The 21,001-nt window shown below is 54.7% G+C and overlaps 1 protein-coding gene across 3 annotated transcripts in view; it reads right to left on the bottom strand.

The window, feature by feature from the left end:
* The window catches only part of MGLL (monoglyceride lipase), a 101,738-nt gene that overhangs the window by 18,171 nt on the left and 62,566 nt on the right, over window positions 1–21,001 (bottom strand). For all 3 annotated transcript variants that reach the window (XM_082663940.1, XM_082663939.1, XM_082663941.1), the window contains 2 exons: window positions 7,682–7,818; window positions 6,357–6,467 (listed from right to left, as the gene is read on the bottom strand). In XM_082663940.1, coding sequence (XP_082520066.1) covers window positions 6,357–6,467; window positions 7,682–7,818 — 248 coding nt within the window. The remainder of the gene's footprint in view (window positions 1–6,356; window positions 6,468–7,681; window positions 7,819–21,001) is intronic.

Genomic DNA, 21,001 nt, shown 5'->3' with positions numbered 1-21,001 from the left:
TAGGGAAAACGACGTGGATCCCAAAGCTTGTAGAACTGGTCCTAGACTTTCCGCTGTCCTTGATGCCCTGCCACGGCCTCCTGAAGGACACGGAGCCGCTCAGCTGACTCCATGTGTGACCCTGCCAGGCCCAGGAGTCTGGGGAGGCCGTGTGCGATGCAACCAGACCCTGCTGCCCACTTTGGCCCGTCTGCCTGCCTCGTCCAGCACGGACTCCTCAAGGACACGGCTCTTCCTCGGCAAGTAGCTTCCTACCCACTCCCCGATCAGATAGCCGACAGCAGGAAGAGGCCCAGGGACACATCGCCTGGGCACCTGCCCCGTGGCAGGCGTGAAGGCAGAGACTGTACAGGGCCCACTCCACTGTCCAAGCCGGGCACCGTTTCTGCGTGGACGCGGGCCCGCTGCCAGCTGTTCGTGGAGGGTCAGACTCACCTTCACCCTTGCGGTCTCTGCTCCCACCATGGGCACCTCTCAACCCAAACATTCACACCCCAAAGTGCCAAGGCCTCTACCCCAGGAAGAGACACTGACAGCTCAGGCTCCACGAGGATCAGGCGAGGAGGGCTGAGACGCATGCCGTCCTCATTCTAGTTTCCCGGTGGGGGGGGTGGGGTGGGCACGAGGCAGCCAGGGGAGACGCTGCCTCTAGGAGAGGGCCACAGGGAAACCTGCCCTGGCCTCCGTCCCTGAGCATGTGGTCTTCTCCGCATCACTAACAGGAACTCTGCGCAGCCACGGGAAGCTGCAAGAGCCTCACGGGAAGAAAAGAGGAAGAGAGCCATTTCTGGGCAAGCATTTGCTTTACGAAAACAACAGTGCAAGGGTCCGGTCCCTGGAGGGACCAGGTAATGCACAGCAGTCCGGCTGCCCCCTCACCTTCCTGTCCCAGTACAATCGCTGAGGTCCGGCGGGGCCTCTCCTGCTGCAGTTCCGACAGGCTATGGCCCTGAGCCCCTGGTCTCCACAGAAGACGGCGCTTGGTTTTGAAGTCCTGTTCCCTGCACCCCGCTGGTGTACTGGCAGCGGGCGTGGCCCCCGTCAGGCCCTGTCCCTTCCTGATGTTCCATGACCCCTGCTCTACGTGTGGTCCTCAGACCAGCAGCACCGGCAGCTGCCAGGGATCAGGCTCTGCATTTTCACGGGACCCCCGGCGTTCGTGTGTGCCCTGAAGGTGGAGGGGCAGGTAGCCTGAGTCAGAGAAGCACCACCCTAAGAGGTTCTGCCTGACCTGCTCTGAGCTGTGGCCCAGGTGGTGCAGTGTCCCCAACCCCCACAGTGTAGGACCAGGGACACGGACACACCTAATGTGTAAGCCTCTCTTTCAAAGGAGTCACAGTGAGACATCTTTGCACCACCCTGACCCTCAGCTCTTTTTCTAAACCAGCAGAGTAAATTCTGGCCACATTTCCAACAAGACTCAACTGGGTAGAGACAAACCTTTGATGGCAATAATGTCACAGCTAAAACAATCAGGTGTTTCTTAGCCTTTTCCCCACAAACACCAGAGGAGGAAAAGAGGCGGCACGTGGGGAAGGATGCTCTGAACGGCTGCTCGACACACTCACTTTCCCTGCTGCTCTCTTAGGGTTGGTCTATTTCATTAGCTTTTCCGTTAGGAAACGGAGCAGCGGGAGTGGTGGATCAAGGAAGACGAGGTTCAGGAGGGGTGCTGAGGTCGCGTGGTGAGGAGGCGGGGGGTCGGAGGGAGCCCAGCAGACCCCACGCCCGAAAGAGCGATTTGTCCAGGCTGCTGCTGCTTCCTGCCATCATCTCCCCCAGCGCCGTCCACCGCGAGAGCCCCGCACCTGTGCCCACGGGAAGAAGAGTGAGGGGCAGTGCCTCACCCAAAGGGAGTGGGATGCAAGACACTGCATCTTGATGCCATTCTGAGCAAGCGTTCCGAACTCTTCGGACAACCCTGCAGGGGCGCTGGAGAGAGCCCCAGACCCAGCTCAGGAGAGGGGCAACCCCTGCTGGGCCCCCTGGAGGAGAGACCCCACCCTCATCGTGACTCCAACAGGCTAAGTCAGGTCTGTGCCACCACACAGGTCCCAGGGACCCCGACTCAACGGGGGCCCCAGGGCATGTCGCCTGAGGACAATTTGGGGGCCGAGACCCATGACGACTTACACACAGTCACTGGACCCCAGCCCTGGAAAGGGAAGGTAATGAAGTGGGGGAATCGGTCCTGGAGACTCAGAGCTGGGCAAAGTGGGATTCGAACTGTGGTTCTGAATCCCGGAGAAGGTCTACGATCCTCCGTGTCTCCATTTCTAAAATGGAGAAAATGAAACGGTTTGAAGGGCTGCTAGGAGGCTGCGTGACACCTAATTCCTCCAGAGCTCGTCCCTAACCGCCCTCTGGTTTCCGGCCCCAAGGAGAAGCTCCACCAACACTCCTCGGTCGACTGAGCAAACGCTGATGTCATTCAGAGCGGGGACCCCAGGCAGGAGGTGACCTGCGGAACCAGGCGACAGCTGGAGCCCCGAACTACCTCAGCGACAAAAGAGGATGACTCTCCCGGAAGTGAGGTCCACCCCCGACAAGCAAGCGAGCGGACGGCCACGTGTCCTTGGCCTGCCCTTGGGGCGCCCCTGGGTTAACTGCAGCCCCATCGCTTTAAGTGCTCGTGACTTGCACAAATGCCTCTATTGATCCAAGGTTTTAATGGCTCCCGAAGATCATTTTTAAGCTTCTGCCACTAAAAGACTTGACACGAGGGAAGTAATTACACTCACTTTTATACAGCAGCTCAACAGGCTGACCCACGCACAGGAGGCCAGAAGTGCAGGCCTCCGTGGGCGCAGGAGTGCATGGCCGGGGCACAGCCCAGAGTTTCTGGGGTGGGGGAGAGTGCGCCTCCCGGCAGACGACAGGAAGCCCGCACGCCTTACAGAGGTAACAACACACCTGGTGCATCGCCGCTGCCAGATTCAGGGGCCGGTTTATGACCCAGCTAAGCCCTGACTCCTGAGGCTAATTTTACCTGAAGTTTGAATGAGTGGCCACTCCCCAGACCCCTTCCGTGTCCCTTCTCCACCCCCTGCTCCAGGGCCTTCCGGACTCCGGAAGCAGAAGAGTGACATTCAGAGGGGAGGTGAGCTAGAGTTGATCCAGGGCAGTTTCGGGGTGAAGGGAACATCCTGCCACGCCTGCCGCCTGAGCCAGAGCTCACGCTGACCTTCAGCGAGACAATCAGCCTCGTTTCCTCGTCTGTAAACGGGAACGGGGTGGTGACGGAGGGGAAATAAGATGGTACGTGTCTGGCATGAGTGCTCGGTATACAGCGGCCCCTCAAGCCCCACCTGGCCAGGTGCCCTGGTTGGCGGGCGGGGCGGGGGTGGGGGTGGGGGTGGAGAAGCATCCGGAAGCACTGGGATGGCTCCTGCATCTCGGACCTGACCCCAGGGGACAACCTCCAGGCAACAGGCAGAGAAGGTCATTTAGAGGATTACCCTCTGGGCAGCCTGAGTCCCCGCCCTGACCCCGGGCAGAAATCCAGGGGGATGTCGGGGTCTTCCCCAGAGAAAGGACTGGGTTAACCTGCAGCCCCTCCTGCGTGTCGCCCCGGGACAAGGCCTGGCAAGCTCAGGGTGTGACACCTGTTTCCAAGCGTTCCCCTGTGTGCCCAGGGCTGGCTGCAGTGCTGCCTTCCCCAGAGCATGCCTGGGGGCATGAGACAATCCCCAGGAAACCTCCCATTAACCACTGAGACTTGTTCTGATGCACAGGACTTCTGTTTCTGAATTTCTCCTGCTCCCACCACGATCTGAACACAGACAGCATTTGGGACCAGGAGACTCTGTCCTCCTTGTCTGTTCCCCAGGCTAAATATACCCCAGCTTGTTGAAAATGGAGTAAGAACCAGATGTGCGGGATCTGGGGGGGGGGGGGTCTGGCATTCTCACGTTTGGAGCGGGGAGCTGTCATCTTCCACAAGCCCGTCTGTGCTCCAAGCCTTGGGTATCTCACGCTGGCTGGCTATAATGATTTTCAAAATCTCTCCATCAGGAACTGGCTGCCATGAAACAAACCTCTGACCTGTCAAGGAGCCTCGCTCTGGGAGAAGAGTCACAGAATAGGACACTGCCCTGTGCTCTGTGCCCTGACAGTGTGACTCTACCCAGGGAAGGGGCCCCTCCTCCCCTCAGCCAGGGTGGTCTCCAGGAGGCTGTCTGTCTTTGGGGTCCGTAAGAGTGAACCACTGGGAAGACCCAAAGGCCAGTCAGTGGGGCCTCACCTGACCCAGGGCCATCCCTGCAGGGGGGCCTCACCTGACCCAGGGCCATCTGTGCAGGGTGCCTCACCTGACCCAGGGCCATCCCTGCAGGGGGGCCTCACCTGACCCAGGGCCATCTGTGCAGGGTGCCTCACCTGACCCAGGGCCATCCCTGCAGGGGGGCCTCACCTGACCCAGGCCCATCCCTGCAGGGGGGCCTCACCTGACCCAGGGCCATCCCTGCAGGGGGGACTCACCTGACCCAGGGCCATCCCTGCAGGGGGGACTCACCTGACCCAGGGCCATCCCCCTTGGGCCTCACCTGACCCGAGGCCTGCAGCGAGGCCTTTCCTAGTCCTATGCGCCAAGAGGTATCACAAAGAAAAATGACCAAACTAAACCCCACCCACAAAAACAAACAGGCCACCAAAAGAACAAAACAGGAAGCACAGAGAGCGTGTTCCCACGTGTGTGAAACACAGGGACCCACAGTGGTGTGCGCACCCGCAGAGATGCACAAACTCTGCTACGTGGCTGCCCGCCTGCAACCGTGAGGAGACTCCACTCATGCCCTTTCCCCCTCTCACATTTTGAACCGTATAGATACATTATTTTAAGCATGTGTCAATTAAACTTTAAACAACGATTCCGTGAGACTCCTTCAGAAGGCTGTCAGGCGAGACGTGGAGGGTAACCCCGTGGTCCGGGGTGGCAGACGCATCGCAGAACGCCCGTCAGAACTGCCGAAGCCCGGAGCAGCGACAGACTTCACGGGGAGCATGTGTCCTCTGGTCTGGGGGCAGCGGGCAATCTCATTTGTCTCGGTTAATGGGAGGAGACTTGCATCCCCCCGGGGACAGCCGGCTCCTGACTTGACAAGGTGATCTATCAGCGGCAGGCTCGGAAGGTCACGCTGGTGGCCTTGCCCAGAAGTTCCCCCTTTGCCAGTGACTTGGGGGAAAGCCTGTGGGCTCCACTTTGGGGCCCAGCTGCCCTGATCCCCTGGTGCACTTCATCCAAAAATCCCCACGGTCCTGGACTCTTCCCAAAGGGAAAACGTCCACTTTCTTCTCTGGGGAAACACCCCTGATGGGGAGAGGAGAGGACAGCCCCAGATCCCAGTCGACCACACTGGGGTGGACCTGGAGAGTCGCTCGTCCCTTCCAAGCCTCAGTCGTCCCGACCGTAAAGCGCAGGCCTCGACCTCTCCCGGGGTGAGGGTGGGAGCCGAGGGAGCCGATTCACCTGTGAGCCCAGCACGTGCCCGACACCGGGCAGAACGAATCACGAATCAAAGCGTGCGGCGCGCCGTGGGGACCCCCTTTTTGAAATCCTGGTCTTGCTTACTCTACTCGGACCAGGACCACTGAATGACCCTGACCCACTCACTGCCTCACTCACCCCTCGTGCTCCTTTGAGAGTCCTGAGAACTGGCTCGGGGGCAGCAGTGTCCCCCAGCGACCGGGAGAGACTGACCGTTGCTCAGGGACACTCGTGGCTGGGATTCCCCACCCTCACCGGGTTACCCGTCTCTGAAACCTCAGGTCCATAATGTGTCAACAACCCGGCAGCCCTGCTGAGGCCACGAGTCCCATCTCCTTCCTCAGGGGGAGGAGGCCCAGCTCAACGCGGGAACCACTGGGTTGCGCCGCGTGGAACATTACAGCCAGGAAAACAGAATGGAGGATCCGACAGGTCAGAGGTGAAAGTGCTCAGGGATGGAAAGTACTACAGCGAAGGCGCCGGCGCTGTCCCGTTAGCAACTGCCTGCAGCTCCGCGTCCGCATGCCGTGGCCGATGCTGGCCAACGGTCCCCGGAAACGAGCCCCAGCCCAGCACGTGGCTTGTTAACAGAGGCCCCTTCGCGGGATTCCTAACCCGCGTGACCTTTCCTCCTCCTAACGTTCACCAGAGAAACATGCACAAGCAGGAAGGAAGCCATTTTTCTTTTGCCTTTGGGAAAAAAAGTACCTGACTTGAGAAACTACAGGATTCCAGGGACAACAATGCTTGCTACTTGTCCAAACCTTATCACAATCGTGGGAGAAGCCCTTTCCCCCAGACTCTAGCTGTGAACGGACGCCCCGGGGCCAGGGAAGCTGCAGGAGTCTCATGGAACCGGAAGTCCGTTTACCTTGAAAGTCGTGGCAGACTCGGGACTGGCGAGAACCAGCGGGGAGATGAGAACCATGCCGGAGAAGTGGCCGGGCCTCTCTGCGGCCGTGAGGATGGTGATGGCGCCCCCCTGCAATGAGAACGGGCCGCATGTGGGTGTGGGCGTCGCCAGCGTGGGCTCTTAGCCGCCCCATCGCGGGTCTCCTGCTGGGCTGCAGTCCCGGCCCAGAGCCCCAAGGACGGTACCTTGGAATAGACACCCTCAAATGTTGGATAAACTAGACCTGCAATTACTTGCTTTCACATGTTTTTTCCTCCGGGTTTTCCAACAGCAAACATTTCAGGGAGATCTAAATAAGGTTCCTGCTTGTGGGCTGCAAGTTAAACAATAACATGTTTCTATTTCATTTCAAGCCCAAAGCTGGCAGACTCCCAACTCACCCATTCCGTCAGCCTTAACACGAGATCTGAAAAAATCTGATGATAATAAGAGACTGCTACCCTTTTTCTGTTTTCCTGGTTCAGTAAAGGTCCCAGAAATGTAGGTTCCAAGAAGAATAGTTAGAGAGCGCGGGTGGTGCTGAAGGCGTGCGGCCCTGGCTGTCTGCTGAAGCTGAAGGTGACCTGCACCCAGGGCTGACACCACACACGCTCACGAGGGCCAGGCAGGTAACAGACGCGCAGGAACAGAGCCCGGCAGTGACCGGGCTGGAAGGGAGGGAAAAGTCACCCAGCTTTCAAAACCAAGCAGCTCAAAACGTTCTTTGCCAGCCACTGGGGCGGGGGTCTAGAGCCGGATCCGGCCTGCATGCTGCCAGCTTGAGAGCCCTGATCTATACATTATAGTTGGCTGATCCTTAGGGGGTTAATGGATTTAAAAGGTGAAAGGGATTTGCAATGACCTTGAAGGACTTGTTTCCTCTGGAACCCCATCCTAATTCCCATGTGCACTGTGTGACTCTGAAACGGGCAGGACGCATAGGACCTCTGTTTCTCCACAGGCTGACTGAGGGGCCCTCCTGCCCTGAGACGCGCCCGCGGCCGTGCAGGGAGAAGTACCCTTGGGGCCCCACCATGAAGTGGCGCCTTCCTGGCGCCTTGGGCCCTGGCAGGAAGGAACGGGCGGAGGTGAGCTTCTCTGGGGCTGCCTCCAAGATGCTGGCCCTCGTTTCCTGAGCATAAATTGTCTGGGAACTCCCAGAGGGGGCTGTGCTGGCCAGGCAGAGTGCGATGGGGCCAGAGGCAGGGCGGCCCCCTGCATCCCGGGACCCTCACCCTCCACCCACCGCAGGGCTGGGGCTGGGGCCCGGCCTGACTTAGAGGGCTCTTCCGTGGTCTACTCACCATGGAGTGGCCCAGGAGGAAGATGGGAAGCCCTGGGTGGTCCTTCTGCACAACGTCCACGTGCTGCAACACGTCCCTGATGAAAACCTGGAAGTCAGACACCACCATCCTCTCCCCCTCGCTCTGCCCGTGGCCAACTGGAAGAGAACAGGAAACAGAACCAGTTACCAGAGGCTGACTCCTGCCAAGCCCAGGGGTCTCCTCACGGAATTACAAGCCACTCTTTAGGGAGGACCCACCAAGCCCTTCCAAGAACTCTTGACCGTGGGAACTCTTCTCCCCAATCTTACAGACTAGGGAGTTGAAGCACAGAGAGGTTCAGGAACGTGAAGGTCACACAGCCAGAAGTCACGAGCCAGGATGTGAACATCACAAAGCCTGTCCACGCGGCCAGGGTGCCTTCCTTGTGGCCGTATCCCAGGAAAAAAGAAAGGACAGGCACGTGGAGTCTCACTAGGCCTCGTTTCTCCCCAAGTGGCCAGAAACAAGACGGATGAGGCTTGGAATTCCCTGGGCTCTCCCAAGTCCTTGACCCTCGCAGTTGTGTTTCCAAGCGTTAGCTTTTCACCAGGTAGAGTGCTGCATCTTGTCACCTCCCTTTACAGCTCTTGGTGAAGACAGTGCGACAGACATAAGACAGTCAAGCGTACCTGCCAGAACCTTCTCAGCGAAGCAGCCGTAAAACTAGGTCATGCTCCCTCCCTCCTGGATTGTACTGCCCGTCCCATATCCGTGCTGTTCACTTCCCTGCGTTCTTTCTGAGGGTCCCTCCATGCTCCCCTCTCGGAGGGACGTCAGTCGCCATAGAAACCATGCAATGTGGGGGTTTGAAAACTGCAAACGAGGAGGAGCTCCCAGAGCACAAGGAAGCACAGCAAGCGGACCTGCCCAGAGCTGCAGTGACCATGCCGCCCGCTTCACGGACGGAGAGTGGAGGGGGTGCTCACAGCGGCTGGAACGGCTGGCCGCCCAGACCTCAAACTCGGAAACCCTCTGTGTGGTCAGACCCCGAACTCCTGTTTCCTACTGTCCGTCCCCCACGAGTGCCCATCGCACACAGCCTTCTGTCACCCTCTCAGCGGCACCCTCAGTCCTCTTAAACTCATTTTTATTTTTTTATTGTGGTAACACAGCATCTTCGCCATCTTCCAGTGCAAGCTCAGCAGTATCGAGCACGTTCACGCTGCTGCACAACCGTCGCCACCATATGCACGCCCAGAACCTTCCCACCTTCCTCAGACCAAAACCTCATGCTCCTGGCGCAGGCTGAACTGCGTCCCCCTTCCCCACTCCCTTCACGTGCTGAAGTCCTAATCCCCACAGCTCAGAACGTGACTGTATTTGGAGACAGGTCTTTAAAGACGTGATTAAGTTAAAATGAGGTCGCTGGGCTTGCCCCTAACCCAACGTGACTGGTGTCCTTTTAAGAGAAGGAGATTAGGACACAGACACACACAGAGGGACGCCCGTCTGCAAGCCCTGGGGAGAGGCCTCAGGGGGAACCAGCCCTGTCGACACCTTCATCTTGGACTTCCGGCCTCCAGAACTTTCAGAAAATAAATTGCTATCGTTTACGTCACTCAGCCTGGGGTACTTTGTTATGGCAGCCCAAGCTGACTGATACACCCACTAAACAATACTCCCCCTACCCCACCTCCCGTCCTTGGAAAACAGTTCAGTAATGAAACGGTCAGAGTATTATGTTTAATACTGCCATTTTAAAAAATAAATTTATTTATTTATTTATTTTATTTTTGGCTGCATTGGATCTTCGTTGCTGTGCGCGGGCTTTCTCTAGTTGCGGCAAGCAGGGGCTACTCTTCATTGTGGTGCACAGGCTTCTCATGGCAGTGGCTTCTCTCGTTGCGGAGCACGGGCTCTCGGCACGTGGGCTTCAGCAGTTGTGGCTCACGGGCTCCAGAGCGCAGGCTCAGTAGTTGTGGCGCACGGGCTTAGCTGCTCCGCAGCATGTGGGATCTTCCCCGACCAGGGCTCAAACCCACGTCCCCTGCACTGGCAGGCGGATTCTTAACCACCGCGCCACCAGGAAAGCCCCAGAGTATTATGTTTAAAGTTCGAATTATTACAAATACGTGATCATTATTTTCTCTGTGTGCTTATGTTACTAATTTGATATACGATTAGTTTCAAAATAAATTTGTTCACAACTATAGATTTTGGTGTTTTACTTTTCATTTTCTTTTGTGAATATGTAAACATTTACCTGGCTCAAAAGTTAGAAAAATAAAAGAAAAGATTCATCCAGGGACATCTTGCTGCTGCTCCTGCCTCCTCTACCTCTCCCCTCTCACTCCCCATGGCTCATCATTTTAACTATTCTGTTTTTTCTTTCAAAGCAATTGTTTTTGCAAAAATAATTATCTTTTTCTTTTTTTTTTTTTTTTTACATAGAAGGTAGCATGCTACAGACCCACCCTATTCGCGCCAGTTTTTTTCCCTTTTAACGTATTCTGGAGGTTATTTCATATCACAAACAGGCCAAGAGCTCTTCCTCTGTCTTAGGGCTGTGCAGTGCTCCTCCGTGTGGGCGGAGTACAGATTACTCTGGCCATCTCTCATCAAAACCCATTTGTGTGACATCCAACCTCTCGTTTATTAAACATCGGACTGTAACGAATCACTGGGAATGTTTATTCCATCTTTGTGAAGGTGTGCCTTCAGGGTGTATGTCTAGGTGGCAAGGTTGTTTGGTTGAAAGGTGCGTGCAGGTGCCATTTCAGTAGAAGTCACCCACTTGCCGTCCACGTGGGATGTGCTGGGTTGAATCTATCAGCCTCCCAACAAAGCAGGTCGTTCAGTGTTTGTATTCTTGCCATTAAGACAGAGGAGAAAGTGTAGGTCTAACATCTCCTTACATTTCAAGAGTCACTTGTATTTCTTTTCTGGTAAACTGAGAATTTCTGTCTTTGCTTGCAGGGTTTTGCATTTCTTGATATTTAAGAGCTCTTTGTATACGAGCTGGTCATCTGTGCTTTGACTTGATGTTGTGTTTAAGCTACAGAAGATTTTTATTTGAAAAACTTGTCAATCTTGGGACTTCCCATGTGCTGCATTGGTTAAGAATCCGCCTGCCAATGCAGGGGACACGGGTTTGATCCCTGGTCCGGGAGGATCCCACATGCCGTGGAACAACTAAGCCCATGCATCACAACTACTGAGCCTGTGCTCTAGAGCCCGTGAGCCACAACTACTGAAGTCTGCACGCCTAGGGCCCGTGCTCTGCAGCAGGAGAAGATGCCGCAATGAGAAGCCCATGCACCACAATGAAGAGTAGCCCCCGCTCGCCGCGACTAGAGAAAGCCCGCATGCAGCAACGAAGACCCAACGCAGCCAAAAATAAATAAATAAAAAATAAATTCATTTAAAAAAAAACAGCTTGAGCACTAGTTGCTTTAAAAACAAAAAACCCTTAAAAAATTATCAATCTTTTTTTCTTATTGCTTCTGAGTTTTGATTCTTAGTTATAAAAGCCTTCTCTACTCCAGGGGTATAAAGGAACTCAGCATTTTTTCTATGAGTTCCTTTATGGTTTCATTTCTTGTGGGCGGGGGGAAAACATATACATAACATAAAATTTACATTAACCTTTTTTTTTTTTTTTGGTCATGCCGCACGGCATGTGGGATCTTAGTTCCCCGACCAGGGATCAAACCCATGCCCCCTGCAGTGGAAGCGCTGAGTCTTACCCACTGGACAACCAGGAGGTCCTACGTTAACCATTTCCTTTCCCGCCACGCACGCTGAGCAACGGTTCTGCATTTGCAATGAAAATCCTTTTCCTCATATTCTGTAAAAGAAAGAGCCCTGTGCCACAGGCCTTAATCCAGCATAGTTTTGTTTTGTTTGCCCTGATTCTGCTATGTACTGTGTTTTTTAGTTTCTGTATTTTGATGCTTTACCATCTGGTTAAAGCTGGCCCTGGAGGGACCACTGCTCCCAGGGTTAGCGAATTTCTAGAGACAGTGAAGAACTGGCCTGTGAGCTGGCCTTTCACATGCAAACCAACCCACCCAGAGCCTGCATCCCACCTCTCACTTTCTGGGCTACTCTCCTGCTGTCCTTGTCACCCAGGGCCAGGCACCGGACAACCAGGGCAGCCCCTGAGCCCGCGAGCCCACGGAAATTATTCAAACCAGCCGATCCTCAGCCTGCTCGGCCCGCCTCACCATTCCTTCCGCAGAAAATGCAGTAGAGGCTCCCGTCTGCATTCCCCCCCTCCCTCTGCCTCCTGACCAGCCCTGTGTGGGGTGCCCTGCCCCCTTTCTAGGGAATTGTGAATATAATAAATTGTCCCTCGTGACAGCCATTTCCGTGTCTGTGTGTCTCACCACATCTGATTAAAACCAATCCCAAGGACCCTTAAAACACTCTAGCGTCGTGTTCCGTGCACAGTTAAGTAGTTAATAATTCTTTGCTGAATGATGAAATAATCCCCGTCTCTTTGTCTCATACAAAATATTTCTACCTGAAAATAACTTTCCACGGCACCACCGTGTGCTAAAGAGATCATGAGGAAGTATCCAGAAAGCTCATGGTCCCGTGAAAGCTGGAATAGGAAGAAATGAGCAACTGACTTCCCTCTTCTTAGGGAACCAGTTGTACTCAGTATTCATTTTCTTAGAGAAGAAACATCTGGTGAAATGTAGCCTTGAGTGAGGAAAGAGAGACAAAGCATTAAAAAACCAGTAATGACAACACCCCATATTACGCAGCAGGTTGTAATCTGCACAGCCCTTTCCCCAGGGTTATTTCACTTGATCCTCACAACCCCGTGAGTTAGAGATTCTTTCCCCCACTTTCTAGCAGACAAGACTGGCCCTCGGACAGACTGGATGCAGCTCATCCTCCCGGTGAGTTCCAGGCCGAGCAAGGGCTCGAGCACTGACTTCAGACCCCAGATCTGCTGCTTTTACTGGCACCTGCCTTGCCAACAAGGAGGCCAGGGCCTCGCGGCACGGCTGGATCTGACCCAGGAAGTCTGATTCCAGAGCCCGCCCCTACACGGCGGTGCCTCAACACCCTGCCTCTGTGCTCTTCTATTCTACCCCTAAATCCACCTCAAACGTTCTTCCTGTTTTAATCAGAAGAGATGGGTGCGTGTGACTGAAAACACAGGCAGGCATTCACACCAGGCCCGCAAGTCTGAACGATGAGATGGTTTCCTCCAGACGCTGGGGTACCAGGCTCCCCATTTTGCCATTTGCACAGCAAAAGCATCGCCACATGCCCTGCCTGGTGAGGGTCCACAGCAGGGCCCTAACTGCGGACCACGCGCTCCCCACGGGGCGCCTGCACAAACAGAGATCTCTCATGCCTCGCCTCTGCTCCTTTGGAGGCTCCAAGCAGACAGCACTTCCCTGACCCAGGCTCCAGGGACATGGCTTTCTCTCCCTGGGAAAATCTGACCAGTAAGGGGACGGACTTCCTTCCATCCCGCGGGGGGCTGGCCCTGCATTCCTACCCGGCGCACAGGCCAGCACGAAGGAGGAGGGGGACTCCTGTGGGACGTGCGGTTCAGGCCAGCGAGACAGACGGTCACTGTGGCGCCTCTGGCCTCAAGAACCACAGGACTGGACGGGCAGGAGCCACGTGTGGGAATCACAGCCACACAGACCCAGAGGGAGAATAAAGCCACTTGGACGAGCTCCGGTGTAACAGAGCACTGTGACGGGCCGGGAGGAGACCTGATTGAGCTCCCGTGTCCAAACTTAAAGGGCGTCACTAGCCCGTATATGTTACACAGAGAGAAGCCAGTACAATCACTTTGGAAGCCTATCTGGCATCTCGCAAGGTTGGAATTCCATACTTTACAACCCAGCCATTCCACCCCCAGGCATTCATACACCCAAGAGAAATTCCTGTGCAGGCACCACAGGAGACGGGGCAACATCCTTCGCTACAGCCTGTTGTCACAGCTGGAGAATGGACACATCGTAGCTAAAGGCATTATTCTACAGCAGTGAAAAAACGAATAAACGAAAGCTACATGTAGGAACCTTAGAAACAAAATACAAAGTGAAAAAAAGAAAGTAAGGTATTCAAGTTTAGCCATTTTATAGAAAGCTAAAAAAAAATCAAAAAAGAAAACGAAAAAAAGCAAAAGCAAACTATATCTATTTTTAGAGAGCCAAACCTATGTGATTAAAGCACAGAATGAAAAAGCAAGGGGATGAAACACAAATTTTAAGATGGTAGTTACCGCTAGTCACTTGCCCATCTGTAGAACTAGGAGACGTCTCCTGACCTCATCGTAAAGCTGCTGGAATGAGTGAACCAGGGCAGCACGGCTGGCAAGTAGAGGGTCTTCACCGAACGCTCCCTCCCATCCCCACACAGTCTCAGAGGAGAAAACCCGAAAGCTGTCGTCGTGTTTAGGGCTCTTCCCCATCAGAGGTTCTTCTGCATGTCTAACCTGTATTTCTCCTCCGCATAATCATGGCTTGCTTTCGCCCTGGTTTCCTTCTAACTAAAAATAAATTTAACATCTAACAGAACTTTTCGCCTCAAAACATTAAGGTAGGTCTGTTCAGTCCCCACCAGATGACAGAGGCTCCCATGTGGCGCCTGACAGTTGTTTGGAGCTTCTGTAACCCACAGAAGAACATGAGAACTGGGCACCCCAAGTTTAACCTCTGTTGAAACGGCAACAAACGCTACGTTTAAAAAGCAAAGGAGACCACCCATGGTGAAGGGGGCTGCTTTACAGAGAAGCACAGACCCCTTTCTCCAGGATGGGAGACGCTGCATTGTTAATATTTAGGAAGCAGAACTTTCTGAAAGCCTCGGAGATGCCAGCAACTAAAACCAGCTGAAGTCAGGACCCCAGAGCTTTCAAAAAGCCAGAAGGTGGTCAGTGTTTCTCAACCACAGAGAGTCAATGGAAGCGACCACAGAGCGAGCGGGCAGGAGAAACGGCCCCTTCTGCCCCTGACAAAGGGCCAGCTCTGCACACTGAGGCCCCGGCAGGGGGCACGCCCTTACACACCCGGGTACTGAACCAACACTACTGCAAGTTCAAATTCAGCTAAGATGTTACAAAGGCGAGAAGAGGAGCACATATTAGCTCCCGCCCCGTGCCAGCCCCTGGACCCGAGGCTCCTCCTGTTTGATGACAACAGCGCAAATCTCGAGGAAGAGTCACCACCCCATTTAAGGACCAGGAGAACCAGGGAAGGACGGGATATGGAGGACAGAGCTGAGCGTGGAGATCAGGAGTCAGCTCCACCTCACCTCCCTGTGAGCTTGGGCAGGTGACTTCACCTCGGCCGGCTCAGCCTCCCCGCCTACACAAAGGGGCGCTCGTGGACCCCACTCCACAGGGTGCGTGGGGAGTCAGGGAGAGTGAGGCACGGTGGTCAGCCCTGAGTGCAGCACACAGCAAGCGCTCAGTAGTGGCTCACTGCATTGCTGGTCAGGTGAGGACGCAGGCAGGGACCCAGAGCAGCCCTGTGTTCTCTGGGCAGTGTTCCCTGCCGTCTTCAACTCCAGGACACACCAACCACCCCCAGGACACAGTGAAAGCATCCTCGATCCTCAAACCCGGCGTTAATTACGCATCAGCATCGCTACTGCACACGAGGCTATGAAATCAGATGAGGATGAGGTCGGCGTGCTGGCGGGCCCGGGAGTCTGGACCTTTCCTGTTGATTCCTCAAGCAGACGCAGGGGCAAGTACACCCCAAGTCTCTGCTTCTTAAGGAGCCAGTGGGGGTCCCGTGGGATCACCGCGTGGGGTGGAGGCTGGGGGCCTGGAGTCCGGCCTCAGGCATCCTCCACCCTCTGGTGTTGTCAGAGCAACAGACAAGGCAGCAGGAGGCCTTGTGCCAAGGCCATCGGCTGGACCGTGGGCGTCCTGCTGGCCCCGGCCACCCCCCACCCCGGGCCTGCCCTTGAAAGGGTTAGAGATGGGCCACCTGGGCGCGAGGCTCGGCTCCCTGTGGAGGGTGGAGCAGGCAGGAGGGTGGCGGTGGGGCCCCAGACGAGGGCGCCTGGTCCCCAGACACCATGGGGCAGCGACTCTGGAGGGGCGGCAGCCACAGCCACGTGGGGCCAATTTAAATTCACTAAAGTGCAAACCGTCAAAACGCAGGTCCTCAGCCTCAGCAGCCCCATCACGGAACGTTCCGTTAGGCAGCGTTGAAAACAATTTCTATTGCGGAGGTGCCACGTGGAATGAGGAAAAACACCTGGATCCGTTGGCCTGCATTTAAAATGTTATGTAAATAATAAAACCCTGCACCCCTCCTCTGATTACAGAAGTAACACACGTTCACGGCCGATTTCTGGGGAAGCCAGGAAAGCGTCGGGCAGCCCGAGTATGGGTCACGGGACGGCTCTGGGGTCAGACGTCCTTGGACCTAACCCGGCCCCGCAGGGTGCAGCCTCCTGCAGGGTTTCAGCTCCTCTGGGCCCCTGTCTCCTCACCCCCGCTCCCCGGACTGTGGGAAACGTGAACCGAGACCACCGGTGTGAACTGCACAGGTCAGGGCTGGGAACAAAGTGGACGGCAAATATTAGCTGTGGAAACGAAAAATTAACCACAAAAAAGCAACGGGGACTTCCCTGGTGGTCCAGTGGCTAAGACTCTGTGCTCCCAACGCAGGGGGTCCGGGTTCGATCCCTGCTCAGGGAACTAGAGCCCACAGGCCTGCCGCAACTAAGAGCCCGCATGCAGCAACTGAAGATCCCGCACGCCACAGCTAAGACCCGGCGCAGCCAAACAAACAAACAAATAAATAAATTTTTTTTTCTAAAGCAACAAACCAGTCCTGCCCTCGCCAAGCAGGAGTAAACACCACGAAAGTCTGGTCTCATTTCCGTGGCGGCCAAAGTGAACTGGACCAGCTGTCCTGGGACACCCTCCAGCACACACCACTGGGAGAAAAAGAACTCAAATTGTGAGGGGTGCCTCCACTGTCACCACTTACGTTTTTAACAACCCATAAAACCATACTGTCTACTCCCTGTCCTGCCTGTGGCCCGGGTGCTACCTCGGCAGGGCCAGGGCCGGCTGGCATGGCCTCCTGGCTCTTCCCAGCCAGCCTGAGTTCTCCCAGACAAGACGAGGCCACCGCGTCCTCTGCCGGGCGAGAGGCTTACGCTGGGGCACCCATGGGCCTCCCAGTGGGGCAGAGGGTCCTGGTGGAGGTGGCCAGGAGTGCTTTCCAGCCAGAGCAGCCGGGAGTACAACCGGACTCCTCGTGTAGTCAACAGCCTCATCTCCCATCCAGGCGGTACACGCCAGGATGGGGCTGGGGAGGTCAGTCCTGCAGGTGACAAGGGTCCTCTGTAGGGGCTGCTGCAGGAAGAAGGTAAAAGCCGACCACTCCAACTGGAACACACGCTTCCCACTTACCTGTTGGGTGTCGGTCTGGCTAGGCTCTGGGGCAGGGGGCTGATTTTCAACTTAACACAGAAGACTGTGATATTTCCCCCACTTTCACACAGAATTTATACTTGGGATTCATATTGACTGCATGATGTCCCATCAGGGGGATAAAAATCAAAACTCACTTTACTTTCAATGGCGGAGCACTGAGGTTGCCAGCAATGTTTGCTATTCTAAATAACACTGAGATGAACATCTTTTCACAGATATTTATAGAACTGTCAGGATACACTTGCCAAGATGGGATTTCTAGATCAAAAGATATGAATATTTTGGGGACTCCCCATTTATAGAACCAAAAATGCATTCCAACTTGAGAATTTCCGTTGTCCCCAGCCAAGCACAGAAATTTGAATTTCCTCACGTCCTTGTCCACAGCGGGAGTTACAGCTCTTTGTTTATTAGAGGAGGTAGCAAATCCTCTTTCTTCCCATCACGGTACTTTGCTTCCAGGTAAAAACCCTATGGAAAGCTACTGTTTGGGTCTGAAGAACTTGTAATCAAATGTTTTTCTCTCCTCCTTTAAAGGCAGTTCATTTCTCTACCTGTGGTAGGGAGAGAGCCACAGAACACACGGTGACCCAAACAATGGTTCGTAAGATAAGCAGGGCTCTGGGCTGAGCCAGATGGAAGCCCCCACTGCCAGGAGCAGCTGTGTGACTACTTGGGCCACACCAGGTGCCCCCAGAAGAGGTGCGACAGAAAGCGCACACACTCCGGGCCCAGCAGGCTTCCCTGAGACTGTTCTGTAGCTTCTGCTTCCACTGAGTTCCCCTCGATGCTCTTTTGGAACGAGGATGCCAGAATCCCCACAGATCCCCCCTACCTTAGGCCGCAACGTGATCACGCTACTTAAAATTTAGCCATCGGGGTTTCAAAGCCCATTTCTGACGAAGGTCTGGCTTGCTTTCCGCGCTCCTGTGACAGTCCCCAATCGTGGGATTTCATGTTGCAGAAGTCCCATGAGCAACAGCATTCTATACTGAAGTGTAAGGACACGAGACCAAAGACAAGTTAAAAGTAGAGGAGCCGCATCCTTCAGCTAAAAGGCCACCAAAAATCATGTTCAGTCATCAGCCGACACAGTCCGCCAATGCTAAAAACGCCCTTCTGAGGCTCCAAGAGCAGAGAGTGTGGGACAAAAGGACACTCGGAGGGCGAAGGGCTCACGGGCGATTTGGTGCAGGCTGGACAGGACCTTCGTGCTGCCTCTCGGGGAATACCGTGTGATCCGGGAGGTTCTGCTTCTGTCTGTCTCTCTCTAAGAAAACGTGCATATGGCAGAAAGTCCAAGATCACAGCTTGCTGGCCTGGAAAACAGTTTGTTTCCCTCAACAAAAGCCATTTCCTCCTTTTCTGTTTGCTGATGGTCCAGGCTTCCATCATGGACACCTGGACCAACACGCTTGCATCTCCTGAACTCCTGCTGCACAAGCTCCCCTCGATGGGAGGAGAAAAGGGAGTTCCCTGCGGCATCCATGCACAAGCTCGACTGTACGAAGGACACAAAGAGAGAAATTAATTTCTCTACTAATTGACAACAGCTTGAAAAAGGTATAAAGATGCCAGAATTCAGCATATGGGCTATGGAAACACATTTCGGCTCAGATATATTTTTTTTTTTTGAGCTGTTACAACATGCTTTATAATATAACCAGCTAAAAGGCTGTTAACGGTGCAGCGTTTCAGAAATAATGCATTCTCAGGATTTCATATTTAGAGGGTTTATTTGAAAACATCCTACTCTCCACTGCATAAATAAGAGGAAACAGCACGACAAAAAGTGTCATAACTATGGCTCGTGGTGTCTAGCGAGATGATCTTCCTTTTGTATCAAGCTGCAGGATGACTGGGCGAGGCCGGGTCCCCCTTCCCACACATCACGTTCCTTTCCTGTCTCCTGAGCAGGCAGGGCTCTGGGCGACTCTGGGTGACGCAGAATCACCCAGAACTACCAGACCTTCACCCAGATCTCTCGATGAAAGCTGAGCACATACAGAAAGTGCCCGTGGCTTATAAACAGGCAGCAGCTGTGGGGCAGGGAGAGGCATTCGCAACGGCAACTCCAGGATGCGATGAGATCAAGGAATAGAAGTCTGTGACACAATAACAGGATGCTTGGCAAATTCCAAACAACGCTCGAGGCAAAGGACAGAGCTCCACGGGCTCAGCAATCCCAAGAGCTTAAAAGTTCAGGAAAAGGTTTAATGTTTAAAAAAATTTAATATAATGTCCAAGGGATGGGCGACACCATGCCCGAGCAGGCAATGCCCGACCTGACCTGGCTTTTACACATACTTCCTTTTCAAACTACTTTCTCCGTGTCCTTAAGGTCAGCTTTATTTTTGTTAGAAGACAGATTAAACAGACCACGTTCTGACTCTCACGTTTTCCTCGACCCCGTAAACCCCTCGACTGGCAGAGTTTCTGGAAGAAGAAAGAACACAGCTTTGGAAGCAGGTGTGGGTTCAAATCCTGCTGCGTTTCGGCTGTGAGCTTGGGCAACCGCTTCCCTGTTGTGGTCCTGTTTCTCCCATCAGTTAAAACTGCCCTGACTCTAGCCGGCAGGTGCTGGAGGATTAAACGAGAACGCAGATGAAAGCAGCGAACGTCACCCAGCAAATGCTGCTCCTCTTCTTCCATGCTCTGCCTTTCGTCCTTGCGGTGGCAACTCCAGGAACGGGAAAGCCTGTCCGGGGACGCTTGAGTCCCAGCACGGGGTCTGCCCCCCTCTACGACGTGGCCCCCACTCAGGCCGAGGAGGCCTGAGCCTCACCCAGAGCGGCCCCCTTGGCGCCTGTCATAGGGACCGGCTGTCGAGCATGGAAGGAGTGGCTGCACAGGGCACCAGCCCCTACGAGACCGGCTGTGAAATCTCCTGCTTTCACCTACCCTGCTAACAAAGTGGCTTTGACTTTTCTGCAGCAAACGCAAAGAACAGAGTTTAAACAGAACAGGAGGGCTTCCCTGGTGGCACAGTGGTTACGAATCCGCCAGTCAATGAAGGGGACACGGGTTCAAGCCCTGGTCCGGGAAGATCCCACATGCTGCAGAGCAACTAAGCCCGTGCGCCACAACTACTGAGCCTGTGCTCTAGAGCCCGCAAGCCAAAACTACTGAGCCCTCGTGCCTTGACTACTGAAGCCCGCACGCCTAGAGCCCGTGCTCCACAACAAGAGAAGCCACTGCAATGAGAAGCCCGCGCACCGCAACAAAGGGCAGCCCCTGCTCGCCGCAACTAGAGAAAGTCTGCATGCAGCAACGAAGACCCAGTGCAGCCAAAAATAATAAATAAATAGAATGAATACATTTATTTAAAAAAACCAGAACAGGACACTCAGTAGCCAGGAGCCTGGGACAGAGGTGGCCCAGACGGGCACAAATCAGGGGGAATGCAAGAGGGAGAGCAGTGGAGCCAGAAAGTCGGGAGACAGCCAGGGGGCTCAGGGGGTGGCCAACACAGAGCAGAGTCCAGCTGCAACGGGCAAGTCTTCTTCATTCTCCTTCAGGGAAAAACCAAAACTAAATACCCGTGGCCACTTCCTCCAAGCGTCTGATGTTCTATGTGCCCCGAGTCTCTCCAAGCTGCTCACACCCTGTACGGACGGCAGCCACCCTCTCCCCTCCCTGGTCCAACCCGCGCAACTTCCCGTCTCACTGGGCTCCCAGGTCCCACTGCCATGTTTCCCCGCAGCTCCCCTCCAGCCCAGGCCTCTCGTGCTGCGTCCCTCATCTGCCCTGGTGGTAGAACCACAGGGTCCTCCCCTGGCTGCCCCTGCCCCTCACTCACCCATCCTGGGGAGCCTGCCCACCGACTCACTGGTCCACACTCTCCCCGACCCCCATGCTCTACAGCGCCCGGCCTCCTCTGGCCCAGCACTGCCTGCAAAACCCTCCCGGTCTTCGGGCCC

This window comes from Grampus griseus, assembly GCF_964374135.1.
Source record: "Grampus griseus genome assembly, chromosome: 10".
Lineage (NCBI taxonomy): Eukaryota > Metazoa > Chordata > Mammalia > Artiodactyla > Delphinidae > Grampus > Grampus griseus.
This window is presented reverse-complemented; position numbering and strand designations above follow the sequence as displayed.